The sequence below is a fragment of the Musa acuminata genome, chromosome BXJ1-11, assembly GCF_036884655.1.
Source record: "Musa acuminata AAA Group cultivar baxijiao chromosome BXJ1-11, Cavendish_Baxijiao_AAA, whole genome shotgun sequence".
NCBI classification, from domain to species: domain Eukaryota; kingdom Viridiplantae; phylum Streptophyta; class Magnoliopsida; order Zingiberales; family Musaceae; genus Musa; species Musa acuminata.
Window position 1 is genome coordinate 5,946,209 of NC_088337.1, and position 17,965 is coordinate 5,964,173.

General features: G+C 35.4%; 1 protein-coding gene across 3 annotated transcripts; it reads left to right on the forward strand.

Annotated features, from left to right (window-relative positions):
* The first annotated feature begins 7,507 nt into the window (after positions 1 to 7,507).
* Positions 7,508 to 15,787, forward strand: LOC135597046 (WD repeat-containing protein DWA2-like). Of its 3 annotated transcripts, none has more exons than XM_065089462.1 (14): positions 7,508 to 7,667; positions 7,743 to 7,826; positions 7,940 to 8,072; positions 8,684 to 8,795; positions 10,047 to 10,146; positions 11,537 to 11,664; positions 12,455 to 12,524; positions 14,242 to 14,330; positions 14,457 to 14,502; positions 14,684 to 14,757; positions 14,825 to 14,898; positions 14,969 to 15,027; positions 15,445 to 15,501; positions 15,583 to 15,787. In XM_065089462.1, the coding sequence occupies exons 1-13, from the start codon at positions 7,620 to 7,622 to the stop codon at positions 15,481 to 15,483; spliced, it is 1,056 nt and encodes a 351-aa protein (XP_064945534.1). In that variant the 5' UTR covers positions 7,508 to 7,619; the 3' UTR covers positions 15,484 to 15,501; positions 15,583 to 15,787. The 3 variants fall into 3 exon arrangements, with proteins under 3 accessions (XP_064945534.1, XP_064945535.1, XP_064945533.1); XM_065089463.1 differs by having other exon boundaries at positions 15,445 to 15,485; XM_065089461.1 differs by having other exon boundaries at positions 15,445 to 15,787.
* Positions 15,788 to 17,965: the final 2,178 nt, after the last annotated feature.

Sequence of the window (17,965 nt, forward strand, 5' to 3'; positions counted from 1 at the left end):
AAGTGAGAAAATATTATAATAATAATGTAAAAAAGAATATGTATTATGTTACACATAGTATCACTCACATAATTAATTTATGGAACACTTATAATCAAATTTAAAGTGTTCGAGAAGATAACGAGATTTGTTTCAAAGATGATCAAATTATGGTTGAAGTTGTCTTTTACTCCAATTTATTGAAATTAATCGATTGCTCGGTCTTCGCTTACTTGCGGATAATTTCTAATATGAACTTATCATATCCTTTGAATATAAGTAAATTTAGGATTTTCTAAGATCCATGACTTTTGGTAAAAGACTCGGTTTAGATGACTTTATAGGATGTGGGGGATATCATAGTGGTCCAACTGATTTTAATTTCATCATTTTCATCATAAGTGGATGCTTAATGTTGATTGACTAAAGACTTTTTTTAGTCTTCAATGATGCAAGACTCTTGAAGTTATAAGTGGTTTTCAACCAATATTACTATATAATTAAAATTATAAGATTCTTTCTAAAGTTTTAACCGAACTTTTATTCCCCAAATTATCTCCCATGAGCGACAACTAACCAACATATCAAAGACAATAGAGATTGTGGTCTTGATGTACAAAGCTAGGGTAAAATTCCCTTAGTGGCAATTAAAATAAATTATCTTGGGAAGCGTTTATCCATGTTTTACAAGTCTCCATATGCTTGCATCATTCATTCATAGTGAGCATTCATCTTATTTGACAAGAGAGCTACTGAATCAATATTAAGATAATACTGATATGTGAGAGATTTAAAAAGACCTAAAAATAAGGAATAAACTAAATTAGTTGGGTGTTGAGTTAAATTTGGGTGTCCAATAAATATATTGTAGATTAATCATGATTGAGTTGATATTAAGATAATAATGATATGTGAGAGATTAAAAATGAACTAAGGAATTTGATTAATTCTAATCAATTTGATTCAGACTCATCATTATCATTATGATTTTAGAATCTTAACATCAATTATATAAATAATTCAAAAAAGAGTGAGAATTGTTTGTGCATAACATAATTGTTTGTGCATTTCTCTATGAAAGATTAATCCAAGGAAATCACTAAGAGCTTGATATAACATAATTATACTGTAGAATCAGAGAAATGAAACAACTTTCTTCGGATTGCTTCCAACAGCTCTTCTCGGTCACCGCATGGTCGAAGCGTATTACAGTAAGGGATGAACTTGGGGGAATAAGCGAAGCCCCAGCAACCTTGCCACTCGAGTGCTCCTCCATCCTTTATATTGTAACTGTACATAGAGTTATATGTGGTGAAAACAAGTAGCGTGGTCGTCGACACCTCAATCAGTTTGACGTAGTTCACAAAACACGGGTCTCCCGGAAACCCCATCTGGGACAAGCTTATCTCATGCATCTTCACCCATTCTACCGCACCGTCGCTTGTCTTCTTCAATAGCCACAGACCGATCACCCCAGAAGATGAGTTGTAATGGATCAGGCACAACGACTTCCCCTCCCACTTGGCTATTGCGAAAATTGCAAAGAAGTCGATGACTGTTTCACTCGGCAGAGGGATGATTTGTGTGCGCTCCTCCCTCACGTCGAAGGTGACGACATATGGGCCAATCCTCGCGTACCACTTCGACTCTGATGATAACCAGAACACGGCGTCGCCGCAGACCACCGGGTCCTCCAAGTCTAGTTGCTGATGCCCCAAGTCGAGCTCCTTATCCATCGTCCACGCCCTAGCAACTGAGTCATAGACCCGACAGTGGTGCGATTTGCTCAATCCCCAGGTTTGTGTGAGGTAGACCAACTTGTAGTCTTTCATCACCCGATCTCCGTCGTTCATGAATCTTACCGCGATACCCCCCCGGGTACACTCACCCGGCGGGGAAGGGAGCCAGCATCGAGTCCCACGGGCCGGGTTGTAGACACATATGCCGGTGGTAGTTGCATCGAACCTTTCATATTTCTGATTCAAGACGAAGACGAGGCCACCAGCTGACCCGAGGATGATAGATCCCATATCGGCTATGAATTCGAGGGTACTACTAGGCACGCCGGCGTAGGGGTCAATGAGGATGATGGACTTCAAGAAGTTATCACTATGGACGATAAAGCCGGAGACGGTCTTATTGTAGCGTGATTGCGAAAGTAGGAAATGAGAATTTGACGAGAGCTGGCGGAAGGTCTTGCAAACAGGGAGGAGCTTGAAGAAGGCCTTCGCCGGAAGGTAGGATATGATCTCTGCGAGCACGTCATCTGGAAGGGGACAACTCCTGTTTCTGAGCTTCTTTAGACCAACAAGGTCAACGCTACAGGTGTTCTTGAGCGTGTCAACCATTATAATGATGGAAGACTTGAAGGACTACGACTCTTCGTTATATGTGGAAGAGTAATATAGAGGGAGATATGATTAGGAATTTTAGAGTGAGAAGGAATCCTTAATTTCAATTGAAAAAAAAGGGTTCAAGGACTAACTAGTTTACATAAAAGGCAATTTTTCTAAAAAGACCTTTGTCTTTGTTTCCTTTTCCGCTTAGTGTCCTAATATTAATTTTTTTCCTTTGAAACTTCTATTATTCAAAATGATAAAGTGCCTATCTTGCTCTTTTCAAACATATTCAATTGAATAAAATAATTTGATTAAATAGATTAACTAATCCAAAAGTTGGACCATTACAAAAAGAAAATATCCAAAAATAAATAATATTAATATATATATATATATGAATAAAATTACTATAAAAATTTATTTGACTTAAAAACAAAATATTTAAAAATAAAAAAATAAAAATCATAATATTGAATTGAAAGTAAAATATAACATAATAATTTTATTTATATATTAAATATATAATAATATATTCTATAAGTTTTTAATTTTAAATAAAACCTCAAAAAGACTTACAAAGACCTAAATCATCATTTGTTCATATTTTAAGTCTTAAATAGGTTTTTTCACTTATTGAAAATGTTGAATTTGTGTCACTCAACGATTGAAATCAGTAAAATACTTATTTTAAAAGTGTTAAAAATATAAAAAATACCATTTAGATATTTGAAAGCCATTTCCATGGCTTTTTCAAATTTGAAAACTTTTGAAAAAAAGTAAGAGGTGAATTGTGCTATTTTTTAAAAGGGTTAGACTATTTTTTAATAGAACCCTAAGGTAATATAAACTTATTAAAAAATAGTGTAACTCATGTCATCAAAATATTTTTCTCATAATTTTAGGAAACCTATTTTGATCATATTTAAATAGTTTATTTGCTTGTTGAGAAATCTAGGGTAACATTACATGCATAGCGAAAGAACAGAAACAAAAAATCCTAATTTTTTTTTAAAAATAGTCTCTTATCATTGTATGAAGATTGATGCACAAAAGTCACCAAATTGAAAACTATGCATATAAGAAAGATATGTTACATAGGAAGATTGTATATCCTTGAAAGCCTACAAATATGTGAGAGAGGATGAAAGAGGTCAAGTGTCATACTCTCTAGTAGTGATCCTCTCGGTAGGGGTTGCGAAGACACTCATCAAATCACTACTTAAATCTTCACATGCCCCAAATAGGGGTTGCTGGCTAAAGAGGAGAAGAGAAGAGGAGAATAGAATATGGTAACTAAAAAGGCTTTACTTATGGCCTTTTAGATCCCTCATATTTATAGAGTCTTTTGCTAACTTAACCCTAATGGATCCTACCCTATTGGGTACTAGATCTTTATCCAACTACTCAAGCATATTAGATTAGTGGATCTCTACCCAATAATCTCTCATTGACATTTATTAGATCTCATCTAAATGATATAATAATTTAGTGGCTTATTGGATATCCAATAAGATAGGGGTTATATCGGATATCTTATATCCAAATCTCTACTCGTCGTAACACCTACCATGTGTGTGTGCTAGGCTCAATATCGAGCTGCGTATGAGTCATACCCATCAAAACTCCTTTTAGCTTAGTGAATTATTATCTCGACAATAATTCACTTGACTTATTGACTACGGACGTACTAGGCCACTTACGTTGTAATCCCAAACGATACATGAGAATCTAATCTATTGGGTCTATCTATCCTTAGTTATCATATATTTATAATCTCTCATCTATTTAATATCCCAAAGACTGCATACTGGGCATGGTGTTGTCATGGTCATATAGTTTCTACTCAAGTTTCACTCTAATTAAATTCTTCCGGAGAACTCTTTTTCTTAAAATTCGAATGACCCTAGCTAGGGATTTGCCTGAGCAAAAACACATGAAATATTCCTCTTATAATACCGAGAGTGGATGATTCTCTATCAATTATTGCTACTATAGTCATTCATTGGTGTCTCAAGTCTAAGGATCATATATACCAATATAACAATAGAATCGCTATCTAACAATGACGTATCATCAATCATCAAGCATTCCGTAAGTGGATCAATCACTGAACTCATTTTCCAATGAGCACATACACCGAAGCTCTAGTGTCCCCAAATGAGCAGCTATAAGACTAGCTACCTCTATCATATAGATGGGTATACAGTATCTATCCAGTCATCTCGATATCTCTCTTGAGTTACCTATGATCAGGATTATTTAAGGTCTGTGTTTAAAGGTGAATCAGTCTCACTATTGTGATCTCATCATAATCTAATTCTCATTGCACTGATTCATGGACATCATAATACATACAATAGATAATATAAAGTGAAAAAAATATCAAATAAATAATAAGTAAAAAATATGCATGTCATGTCATAAACATAAAATAATACACTCATCCAACCCTTATAAGCTAAACTTAGTCTTTGCCCACTTCCAATATGGGACTAATTGGGGTGTCACAAGAGCAGCTTCTGCTACGAGCGATGTTTATGACAGTTGATGGTGAGGCAACGGTTGGCAATAGGCGGTAATGATGGCATGAAGTCCACTATAGATTGCTATTGCTATGGGCAGCCCGACGGTGTGGATGTGATGACATTCGTTAATTATGAAATCTGCTGGTGTAGGAGAACTAAAGGCAGAGGAAGAGTTGGTGTTAGTAGAAGAGGTCCAATACCTCCTACAACTTATGTTGTAGTTAAGGGTGATGAATGTAGAAGAGGCACAATGGAAACAGAGTAGAAGAAGTTGATGCCAAGGCCGATGAGGTAGGTCAGCGATCACTTGGCGAGGATGGCTGCCCCCTAGCAATGTGGTAGTGATCGGGAATCAGCAGCAACGATTATGAAGAAGAGAACGACCCATGATCAATAGATCACAACCATCATAAGAAAAGGTGCAGATTTGCTGGGAAAGGCTTCTCGTCGATGAAGAAGAGGGGCAACCGCTTTTGCAGATCAGACGAGGAGGAGGAGGGAGCATTAGGGTGTGATGGGATAAGATAAGTTGCTTCGTCGCAATACTGGGTAGGGAACCACTACAGCTTCGTTATAGTACCGGATAGCATAGTGTTCAGTGGCAAGATGTGGTAGGATGCGTCCGATGAGAGTCGGGGAGAATGTCCATGCGAATGTGGCAGTCGATGAGGAAGAAGAACTGATCTTGGCGAAACGTAGTGGTGTTACCAACACTCAAGAGGAAGACAAGATAGGCCAACAGCCTGAGCGAGAACCAACAAGGAAGGGATTCGATTTATGAGTAATAATGGCAAATCAGATGAAGTAGGGTGATCGAATCCATACACGAAAAATGTCTCCATCTGCCTTGATTTAGAGGAGGGAGGAGGAGGCTAGTTGGAAGCTGGTGAGCGACTACAACAAAGGATATTGGATGATTGATTGCTAAGGGAAAGGAAGAAACGTGAAAGACCATCGAGAGAAGGGATCCACCAACAGATAAGATGACTGGTGTTTATTGAGAGGAGTGAGAGTCTTGCTCACTGCTCTTCTTATACCATGAAAGAATAAATCATGAAGATATGTTTCATTTTTCCTATTTATATAGGCTAGGAGGAAGAATTTTCCTCAACAGAACAACGATATTTCTTTGGATAGTTAAGAAAATCTTAACTGCTATCAACATTAAAGTGATAAAGGGAAAAGGCGATCATTCTAGTGATCATAGAAAAAATCAACAAGTCCATTTTAATTCATTTTAATTATTATTATTATTATTATTTTTATTTATTACTTAAATTTAAATGCAAGCAATGCCTCTAGCTAATCTTGGCATGCATCTCCATTCCTAATGTGCAGTCATCTAAAATAGCATAATTCTTCGAGAGATATAATTCAGTATATAAGCATATAGCTATGAAATAATTATATTCATTCTGGCACAAACTTCAAACATACATGTTCCCTTAAATATAAAATAGGTAAAATTGTCACTCCAGCACAATTATCATTACTTGTTATGGTTCACAAATATTTTTAAAATTTTTGAAAAATATCTTGAGGGGATAAGGAATCTCATTATAGAAATAATTTCTTTGTTACAGAGAGAAACTATAGAAATTATAAATTAATTTATAGATTTTAGTGAGGAGCATACATTTAGTGCTTTGAGTTTTTCCCAAGTGCATCCGGCGATCGTTGATAGAATATATACATTTTTTCTTGAGGATTTTTATAAAAAAAGTATATAAAATATTTATTGTGAAAGAGAATATAAAAATATTTATTGAATCTGTATCCATTCGTAGTTCTCAAGTCATCAATCAAATTATTATCGTGGATAATTTTTTTTTTCATAGATATATATTAACGATTTTTTAGAAAATATTTATATTTTATATATTTTCCAAAAGGTACATCTCTTTTATTTTTTTTCAGACAGTATGCCTAATTTAAAAGTGCCTAAAATATCTTTCAAAAGTTATTTTACTCTTTTTTTTACTAATTTTAACTATTATAATGCTTTCATTTGACTTATTTATAGTATTTTTCAATAACGTTTAAGTGATTTATTGAGGTACTGGAAACATTGTAAATGCTATTAAAAAATAGCATTTACAATTTTCGATGTCATATTCTGTGTTTTTTATCATCAATGCTCATATAGATCATTATAATATTATTTTTTAGGTCTATAGTTAATTCGATTAAGATTATGAGTTTATTTATATCATTTATAATGTTTTCAAGTAGGTCTTATAATATTTTTATTATGGTAATCAGAACATTGTAATAAATGAAAACATTCTAACAAATGAAAACAAATTTGAGATGTAATTTACATATTTTTAAAATAAGGAATTATTTAAACAAATAAAATGAGGATATCAATTGTAAAATATCTAAAAAAATGGGTATTTTTCAAGAAAATCGCTTATATGCTATACAATTTTATCTTTTTATTTATATTTTTTTGGTGTTTGTTACGTCATCAGTTTGCGTACGCACCGATGGTTAGGATCCTCAGCAAGGGCAGGGGGGGTCTCGTGGCTAATCCCACACCGTCTCTTCCACTGTGTGGCACACCTTCGCCGTTGGATTTACTTTGGATCAAGATCTGCTCCGTTCTCCATCGATCACGACCGTCCATCCGGCTTTACGCTTCGATGTAGACCAAAGTCCAACCTCTAGAGGAAGAAGAATCCCCAGCCCCTTCCCCCTCACGCAGACGGTGAAGCGCTCCGTCGTCTTACATAACCAGCAGCTAACCGCCGTCTTCCTCTGTCGCCGGGGGACAATGCGGGGAGCGTCCACCGGCATCGTCTACGGTGGCCTCAAATACCAGGTGAGCACCGATGAGAACTAACTACGTTCACCCAATTCGATTCTTGTTTAGAAATCGCTCCTCTGTCTTATCCAGGCGAGATGCATCGCCGATGTCAAGGCCGACACCGACCACACCAGTTTCCTCGCCGGAACCCTCAGTCTCAAAGAAGAGAACGAGGTCGCTCCTCCTCCCGATCACTCAACTCCCTTCCGCTCTCGCTCTATACTCCCCTCGCCCTCCTCGTCGATCTTCACGTTCCTTTATGATTTGTTTGTAGTTCGTCTTGTCAGGTACATCTGATCCGGCTGTCGCCGCCGGGATCGGAGCTCGTCTGCGAGGGGCTCTTCTACCACCCAAACGAGATCTGGGACCTCAAATCTTGCCCCTTTAACCCCAGAATCTTCTCCACGGTGTTTACTTTCGGTGAGCAATCGATCCATTGCACTCGTAGTAACTTGATCTGGAAGTAGATGTGCGGCAGTGTGTTCTTGAGAACTGTGTAATTACTAGGTGATATTGCCGGATTCATGTAATTTGATGTGGGTTTTGATGTGGAGATTCATTTTCCTCTCCAATGACAGTATTGGATCTTTTGCCTTGATGTGGTTCATTGTTTAGATATGTGAGGTACAGCAGAAAGTGTCTTGATTGCATTCTTTTGGTTGGGTACTCATGAGAAGTAAGAGGAAAATGATGTGCATGAATGGCGGAAATTCAATCATTCTTGTCTGAAAGAAAGTAGAAGGATAAATTTGCAGCCTCTTCCAGTGATGTGACTCTAACTCATACATTGCACCAGTAAATTAAATTAAGGGGTGATTGCATGTCGTTTTTTTGAAGAAATATCTATTGGGAAAACATGGAAAGTAGTATTGTCGGCATTTGTCTCTGTCGGCATCTCAAAAAGTTGCATCAGCTTCTCCTATATTTTAATCATATAGTTATAAGCAAAGTGCTGTAAAAGTTATAGGCATATAAGAAATCAATGCAGCTTTATTTATGGAAAAACTAATAAGTTTTTAATTTGAGTGAAGGTGAAACATATGGAGCATCAGTTTGGCAAATTCCTGAGCTCAATGGTCAGTCGAATGCCCCGCAACTAGAACAACTTGTCTCCCTCAATGAGCATACTTTCAAGATTAAATGGTAAGTTCATTTGTCTTTGTTTCATAGTCTTTGCAGTTCATACATCTGCTTTCTCTGACAGTAGTGGTTTCATTTGCTCTCATCATTGTTTGGATCCTACCTTATAAAGTCATGCAAACAATAAAAGAACAAACACATTCAGGAACATAATAAAGATCATGGGCTTAACTTATGCTTTGGATTTTTGGGTCTTTGTGTCTATGTTTGTTAGATTGAAGAGATAGACTACCTCACATCTGGAGAAAGTGTAGTAGTAGGGATTATGTCTTGCTAGCTTTACTAAAAAAGCTGGGATAGACTTAATGGATGATTTTATCGTTTCAAAGATTTCGATTTGAGACTCATGTGCAACATTATGAAATTGATTGAAAGAACTTTCTCCTCTATTGAGAACTTGTTACTTGGTTTTGCTTTAGTTAATCTAATTTTAAACTAATATGATCCTTATGCTGATTTTTTTGCTTCAATTATCAAGGTGAACATATTTTACAGCTATCCATCTAATTCCGTTACCTTAGTACTTTAATACATTTCTGATGACCCTCTCACATAATGGAGTATGATAAAGGAGAATTGCTTAGACAACTCTAGTTTTGACTGTTGCTTCGTTAATTGAAATGTTCCAAATGGAAAACCAGATGCCGGAAGAAGTTTGATTTGTTGTTATGAATTAGAAAAGGAGAAACAAGAGATTCTTGCTTCCTTGCTGCACACAGCATATATTTTTGGCTTCAAAATATTTGTCGTTACTAATATTTGAAACTAATTCTTCCTTGTTTGAGGTTTCGACATATATTGATTGATTATGTCCTTTTGTGTTAAAGACATCTAGGTTCTGAAGGAGCAATGCTATCCTGATGTTTGATTTTAATCAGGCAAAGGAAAATAGAGTTGATCTTCCATTTAGATGCCTAGGCCCCTATGGTGCCAAATTGAACAACACATCTTTGGGCTGGTGATGCATAGAACTATATTCCTGTAAAATTAAAAGAAACCAACTTGGTTCCAACTGTGCCCTATCTTGACTTGTTGGTAAGCTTTACGGTCTGTTGGGGCCACAAAATTAAAAATTATTGGTCTAATTTAAGCTTGTTGGTTTTGACATGGTAGGATACATAGGAGACATTTGGTCCTTGGTTCTACCCTCCTAGCTATTGATGCCTTTAAATTCTTCTCATTGTTGATTTAAAATAAAATGGGTACTTGGTAATATGATTTTATCATAAGTTATCAACAAGATGCTTGTGACAGTGTTCTTTGGTGGCCGTCGGGGAAGTATGATAAACTAATTAGCATTGACGAGGGAAATCTTTTTCTTTGGAGCATAGATGCGTCAAACAAGATGGCCAAGGTAAACTCCTCAAATGACTTTGATTTTATTCAAGTTATAATCTCGTGGACATAGCTGTTGTTACATTAAAAATAAAATTGCAATATAATTCCCCTGGTTTTTTGAACATTCATATTACTAGTTTGTTTCTCTGGTTTATTTCAATTTGTTAAGTTTGAAAGTAGTATTATCTTAAAATTCCTAATGCTTTACTATTTATGTGTTAAATTAGATGTTGATGTATAAGGTATTATCCAATTTGGTTTTTACCAATTTATCATATGGAGCATTATGTTTCCTTAATTTTGATTTTCATGTCAGATTTTGTTCACTTAATGACGGTGGTTCCTTTGAAATCCTTTGTAATCACGCAATGGCTATTGTCTCATCATCTAGGGTTTGATTTAAGGTTTAGCGATTACTGAGCATCCTATTTCTTGGCTTATAAAAAAATTTCATGTTTGTGGCAAGCATTTTGTTTGTGTGTGGGGGTAAGATCTAGTAATACTAGCATCTCTCGTAATTCTACTGTCGGAAACATTATGCACTGAAGTCAGCTAGATCTTAGTAGCTGAAAGCAACATCAATGCTTGGTGTTTCTGATTCTAAATCACGATCTAGCAATTTAGATGTGGAAATATGTGGGGATTATGATATGAAACTGTCAAAGGCACAATTCCCTAGCATTTGAACTGCTGCGGCAGGAAGAGAAGGGGAAAAAGTACAGATCATTAAGTTGTCAAGTACTCATTTACAAATTTGATGCTTTCAAGATTGAATTTCACTCATTCTGATCCCTCTTTTCCTTATTGGATCAAGATCAGGATCAGTTGATCCTACAAACATGTACTTACTATTTGTTGCGCCTATGGCTACTTTCTGATGCACGCTTTGTGCTGGCTGGCTTTGTCTACCCTACATTCTTGTGAGTTCAGCTTTCTTCTTACTTAATATGCATAATTAGCACTATTTAAATTTTATGTAATTTCAAATTACTTGTTAGTTTTTATACCTTTAGGATTCTTTACGACCATTGATAACTTATTTTGTACATTTTATTTTTGTAGTTTTTTCGGTAAGCTCTCTAAATGCATAATGTTGAAGACAGAAGACTTTTTAGAATTTTAGACAAACAACATATGTTACATATTCCTTGATGCATAGCTTTTCTCATAGTTATCAATAGCTTGAAGTGCATTTTTAATATCATAAGCATCAGCTTTTCCTTAATTTTGTTGGTTAAGCTTACCTTACAATATATCTTTTCTATGTTAAGCCTACCTTCCAATATCATGAAATATAGAAGCAAAATGGGTATCGATTAATAGGATTTCATATTTTAATAAGAATGTCTGCGTCTGACTTGATGCTTTCTTTGCCTGTGTTTATTCTTACACATTGGAAAATGTAGGTGATATCACAAGAATCTGTTGGCATGCTTCATAACCTATCAGGTGGAGCATGGGACCCTCATGATCGAAATGCTGTTGCTGGTATATGTGACTCATCACTAGAATTCTGGGATCTTCGAACAATGAAGTATGCTGATTTCTCAATTCGTTAATTTAGTATTTCATGCAAGTCATTCTTTACAGAGCAGTATATAGTCCAAAGAGAAACCTTAGTGAGATCTCGAGGCACATTCTAGTTAGCCTTTGTAGGTGATTTATACACTACACTCTAGCACTTTTCCTGCAGCCATTTTCCTTTTCGATGCTTTCTGGTTGGCTTGATCTGTTGATATTTGTTACTTAATTTCCAGGTAGGATGTGAATAATAAGTACCAAGTCAAAAAACATTATACAAAAAATTTAGTATTTTAGGATAATGCCAATCAAAATTTTCTTCATTTATGCATGTCGGTCTAGACTGATTTTGTAAAAAGGTAACGCAATCGATGTCTTTAAGAGCTTACCTAACCATTCAAATCAATCTATGTTGTTTGGCCCTCTTATGAGTCTCTTGAGGTAAAACACAAACTTTGTGCTTGTGATGGTTTCCATGCACATTTATTTTTAATTCTTTTGACATACAATGCCCACACAGCTGGTGGCTTATATGCATATATGCTGACCATGCTATATTCTGCTGGTGCTTGTGCCAATATAAAATATGTTTACATGGATAAAACTGCCCTAATGATATTTTTATGTCTGGTTATGGTTTTTCTTTTACAAACTCATGGACCATTTTCTTCTCATTTGATAGTCTTCTCAATTCTCTGTGGTTTGTGTCTAGTATTGTGCATGTTTATAATCTATCATGCGGTTATTTTTATTGAAATGAATTCGCTTTTAGGCTGACATATCCATGTGTATGACTTTTCCAGGAAGACTTCTTCAATTGAGCAAGCACATGCTAGGGATGTTGAGTACAATCCTAAAAAGCAGCATTTACTTGTAAGTGCAGTTATCAGTTAGATTTTCTAGCCATGCAAGTTAAAAATATTTTTTCTCGTTTATAAATAGTTGAGAATGTAGATTTCTTGGTAATATTTTGTGAGACAATATTTAACCGATGACCTTTTTCATTCTTGGTAAAATGCCAGTCTGTATCTTTTTCTATGGTTGTATAGCAATTTAACCGAGGACCTTTTTTATGGTTGTATAGCAATTTTGTGACTTCATCCTGTTAAGTGTTGATTAGCACCCACCGATTCTGCAATTTTGTGACTTCATCCTGTATAGAATAATTTTGCAACAAACAATATTTAACCGAGGATCCTTTTTATGGTTGTATAGCAATTTTGTGACTTCATCCTGTTACGTGTTGATTAGCACCCACCAATTCTGTATCTTTCCCTCTAAGATCACTATTGTGCCCTTGAAGTAGGTTTGCAAATGGATGGGCCATTATCAGCTCAAGCTGGTCTTATTAGATCACCTCGTGGACCATCTTAGCTAGTTTTGTGAAGAGGAAAAACAGGTCCTATCCAACTTGTCAATCTTCTTGTAAAATGATATAGGTGACCTGACCAAAGCTACTGCAACTTTGGTAGTGAAGGTTAACCCATATTTTCTTGTGTGATGCCTTGCTGGATGCTGGTTGAATGGGCCAGCCTAACCTGCTTATATTGCTCACTTTTTCATGAACTAATGTTGATGTTTTATTGAGTCTGTCCTGAGCATTTGCTGCATGTATTCTTGATGAAATGAACCTTGATGATATAAAAAAATATAAGATTACTATTTAGGTATTTGGAAAATTTCTTATTGGAGTATTGGTGAAAAAGATTGAGATGGAAGCCAGTATTGTCATGTCTTAAGTTTGTATATATTCTACAATTATTTTTACAGAATTTCATCAGAAGAACTTATGCTTGTGTGGAAATTTACATCTAGGTCTACTTGGTAGAGTTATTATGAGTTCCACATTTCCCATTCTTGTAATTTAAACTTGAATTTGAACTGCATTTCATGCTTTAGTGTCCTTTTATAGATCTGTTTATCCTGTAGTATCTGTTATCTGCAAGCCTCACATGTGCTCCCTGGTTTTAACTTAAGCAATTCAACAGCCTTTCCATCACTTACCAATAAAGTTTTAAGCATGTATGGACATCTTGCTGTTGAATGTGTGCCATCCATAGCAGTTCTCATACTAACTGTTTTTCCTTTGACGACATATATTTTGAGCTGGTTGATCATGACAACTGATGTCTATATATTTAACAAATAGCGAAAGCAAATATCGTTCTGGATCAAAAGTAATTTATTATATCCTATGACGTAAACTAATAGTTTATTTACTCTAGTGTGAACCTTTTTAATCTATGAGTTGCTGAATTTTCAATATTTTTCTATCCAGGAACAGATGATATTCCTATTTATTTTTTTATATTCTAATTCATTTCTTAAATAGCATTGTCCAACATTTCATCATGGTAACACTCAACAGGGCTAGATGCCAATGAGAACTAGGAAACTGGTCTGGCATGTGTGACAGGGATTAACGATTATAGTATAACTTGAGTAGCTAGGGTTAATGTTTTGTTTCTCGTTTATTATATTTCAGATATGTGGTTATAAATTTTCACAGTTATTACAAATATAATTGAATTTCTTTCTGGTTGCCACATGTATACCTTTTCTTAATGTGGCATCCTTGTGAACATTCCAGGTCACTGCAGAAGATGTATCTGGGATCCGATTATGGGACCTTAGAAGACCTAAGTTTCCTGTGAAAGAACTCCCTGGGCATGCACATTGGTACTTATCATATTTAGTTTCATTGTTGTTATCCTAAATTATTTATGCTGTGAGGGAGCTTCTCATCTTGGACTGTTCTGGTTGAAAGTATTGCTTACCCAAAAGTTCACTTGCTCATTCTGGCAGGACGTGGGTCATCAGACACAATCCTGAGTACAACGAGCTGATTTTGGTCTCTCTCTCTCTCTCTCTCTCTCTCTTACTTTTTAGCAGATACAAGGATTTGTACATCTGCATCATTGATGACTCTATTTTCAGTGCACGTGCTATGTGCCCATGATATCACATTGATTTACAGTTTTTGTGCTTGTGCAATCTCTTTCTATGTCACTTATGACAATAGTTTCTTACAGAGTGCTGGCACAGATTCAACTGTCAACTTGTGGTTGGCTCATCCTCCTGGTGCTGATGATTCAATATCAGAAAGGTACATATGTTTTTGAAGAAGATCTTATATAATTGGTTGTCATTCATTATATATCTTTTTTTCTCAGTCCTGTTGACTCACCAAAGCGACCAAAAGATTCACTCCTCAACTCGTACACCGACTATGAAGATAGTGTATACGGTAATTTAGGATTTTGTCATTATTAAATTAAAAAAATGGAATCCTGATTGACAAACTTCAAATTTGGTAGGTCTTGCATGGAGCACCCGGGAACCTTCAGTATTTGCATCATTGTCATATGATGGCAGGGTAGGAAATCTATTCAACAACCTGATGATGATTCTCTTAATATATTTATGGGGTGTGAATATAGAAATCAGACTGTATAATGCATATAAGCTCATCTTGATTTAACTGCTTGCACTTTTACACCACGCCAATCTATTGGTGCGAGTAAAAGTTGAATTACAGTAGCCAGCTGAAAGTTATTAAAAGAGCCACATGTTGTTATTGCTTTTCTTTTTCTTTTTGAACCATATGGTATCTTAATTGAATCTACATGTATATCTAACCTTCAATTGCATTTCACATCTTAAATTCCAGGCTGAATTCTTTAGTCTCCTGCAAGAATTGCAACATGCTGGATTATATTCTTGGAATATTTAGGACATTTCTTTTTGTTTTTTTTGGAGTACTATAACCTAATATTTGCTGTACTTAATACAGGTGGTAGTCGAATCGGTGAAGTCGTATATTAGAAAGTGAAGGTTGTGATCTTATCCAGTAAGCAAACCACATCATATATCCTCGAAAAGATTTTAGCAGAAAGTGTACCTAAACCATGTCGGATCATGCTTTCTGCAGGGCACATGAAGCTTATGCTCGATCAACAGTTCCATTTCTATATTTGGACTTCTTTACAGTTTTTTTTACAATTGGAATTCCTTATTTTCCATCCTGCAAATCTTAGATTTGACCGTATCAGTTCCTTCATATAATAGCATAATTGCACTTACAAATGTTCTCCTTAATTCAGATATGACATCGGTTAGTGCAATAGCTCGAGGAATGATTGTGTTATAGAGAATTGGATGATTCGGATTTTCCATTAGACCAAGGCTTGTTTTGCAAAAATAAGAGAGATTTCTGATCGTAATGGTAGATGGAATGCATAAAACTGTTCTTTCTGCAGTTGGGTTTATCTTTGTGGTTATGTCCTTTAAAAAATTGGGTCATGTCTACTTTGCCATTTGTTTCATTATTAGATATCTTTCGAAATGTCATAATTTTGATATGTATATAGTTTAAGAAAATAAGGGAATTTGAAGAGTTGACCGTAGAAAACTATAACTTCATGAACTTTCATTTCGTTCACCTCTGTTATCTGTAAGAGGGACGATTAGATGAAGTAGTCAAAAAAACAAATCAGCCAGATAAATATCAAGTAGCACCGTACAGAAACGCTACTTCTTACCAGCAAACTCATCTTGTTCTCCCTATACGAGGGAAGCCAAGACGGTTCTCAAGTACAATGCACGTGGTGCGTCATTTCGATTGAACTCGACTACGAATCTTCCTCTGAGGGATTTCAGGTTCCATCTCAACCGTCAAATCGTCGATCCAGCTGTCTGTCCGTATCTCGTCATCGCGTCTGACCCAAGTTAATATAACAGCCGGTAGAATCGGCTCCTTCTCTCTCACTCTCTCTCCCCTTGAGGTAAAAGAGTGAGCATCTTGAAGGTACCGTCTCTCTCTCCCCTTGAGGTAAAAGAGTGAGCATCTTGTAGGTACCGTCTCTCTCTCCCCTTGAGGTAAAAGAGTGAGCATCTTGTAGGTACCGTGAGAGGGGTGAGCGAGCATGGGTGTAATCACCGATAATTTTTTCTTTAATATAAATTAATTACTATAAATGATATATTATTTTATTATTAATAGTTGTGTATTATAGTTAAGAAAATGATTAGATTTGGTTTCCTTAATCTGGATAAGTTAGGAATTCTACTGATCAATTAAATTATTAATTGATTTATTTCCTAATGAGTGATTTGATATTTAGGAATTAAATAGTTTACATTCCATTTTTGTGTGTGAACTATAAAAAATAAATATTATATTATCTTTTTTTATATAAAAGTAAATATAAAATAAATTAAAAATAAAAATTAAATTATTACTTATCTTTCGGGGAGATCTCATCTTCTCATGTATAAAGGGACTATTCATCCCTCATTCTCTACTAGGCCTAACAATAGGAGGATTGAGGAGATAACTTTATGGAGAGATGATATCAAAGAAGGGATAATCAAAGAGAGGTAGGATCCTTTCTTTTTAATTAGTTTTGATTTATGTTTTGAAATCTTGACGTTGAGATTGTTATAATTTTATAATGAATGATGATGTTTTAATTTCAAATTTTCATGATTTATAAATAATAATAATTGATTTGTGATGTTAGATTTATTATTTGATTTATATTGATCTTTTAAACTTAAGTAAATTTTAATATTGATTTAATTATTAAAATTCTTATTTAGTATAATAGTTCTAATTTATTTAATTAGTTATATCTATGTTTGAAGAATTATGTGTGAATTTCTGTAATGTAATTAGTTTTAAATTTTAGATCATGAATTTAAAGTTTTAATTAATGTATTTGAGTAATTCTTTAATAATTTTAAATATTAAAATCTAATTTGATAAGAGGAGTCTAATTGGGGTCTGACTTGAGTCAAGTTGATCGATCAGATCGAATCGACTCAGACCATATGGTCATGTACAACCTAGCTTATGTGATTGAGTACAATCTAGCCCATGTGGTCAGGCATGACCCAACCCATGTGGCTAGGTACGATCTAGTCTATACGGCCATGTATGACCCAGCTTATGCGGAAAGGTACGACCCAACCATGTGGTTAGGCATAGGCCAGCTTATGTGGCTAGGTACAATCCAGTCTATGTGGCCATGTATAACCCAACTCATATGGTAAGGTACGACCCAACCATGTGGCTAAGCATGGGCCAACTTATACGGCTAGGTATAACTCAGTCTAGGTGGTCAGATACGACTCTAACTCATGTGTCTAGGATCAACTCGTGAGCCAAGCATGGCCTAGTTCAATGGTAAAGCCTAGCCCAACTTATAAGTGAGGCTTAGCTTAGTCCATAAAGTTAAGCCCGCCCAGCTACGCGATTGACATTAGACATATCGTCGCTCCTTTTATATAGCCCGTCATACCTCAACTCAACC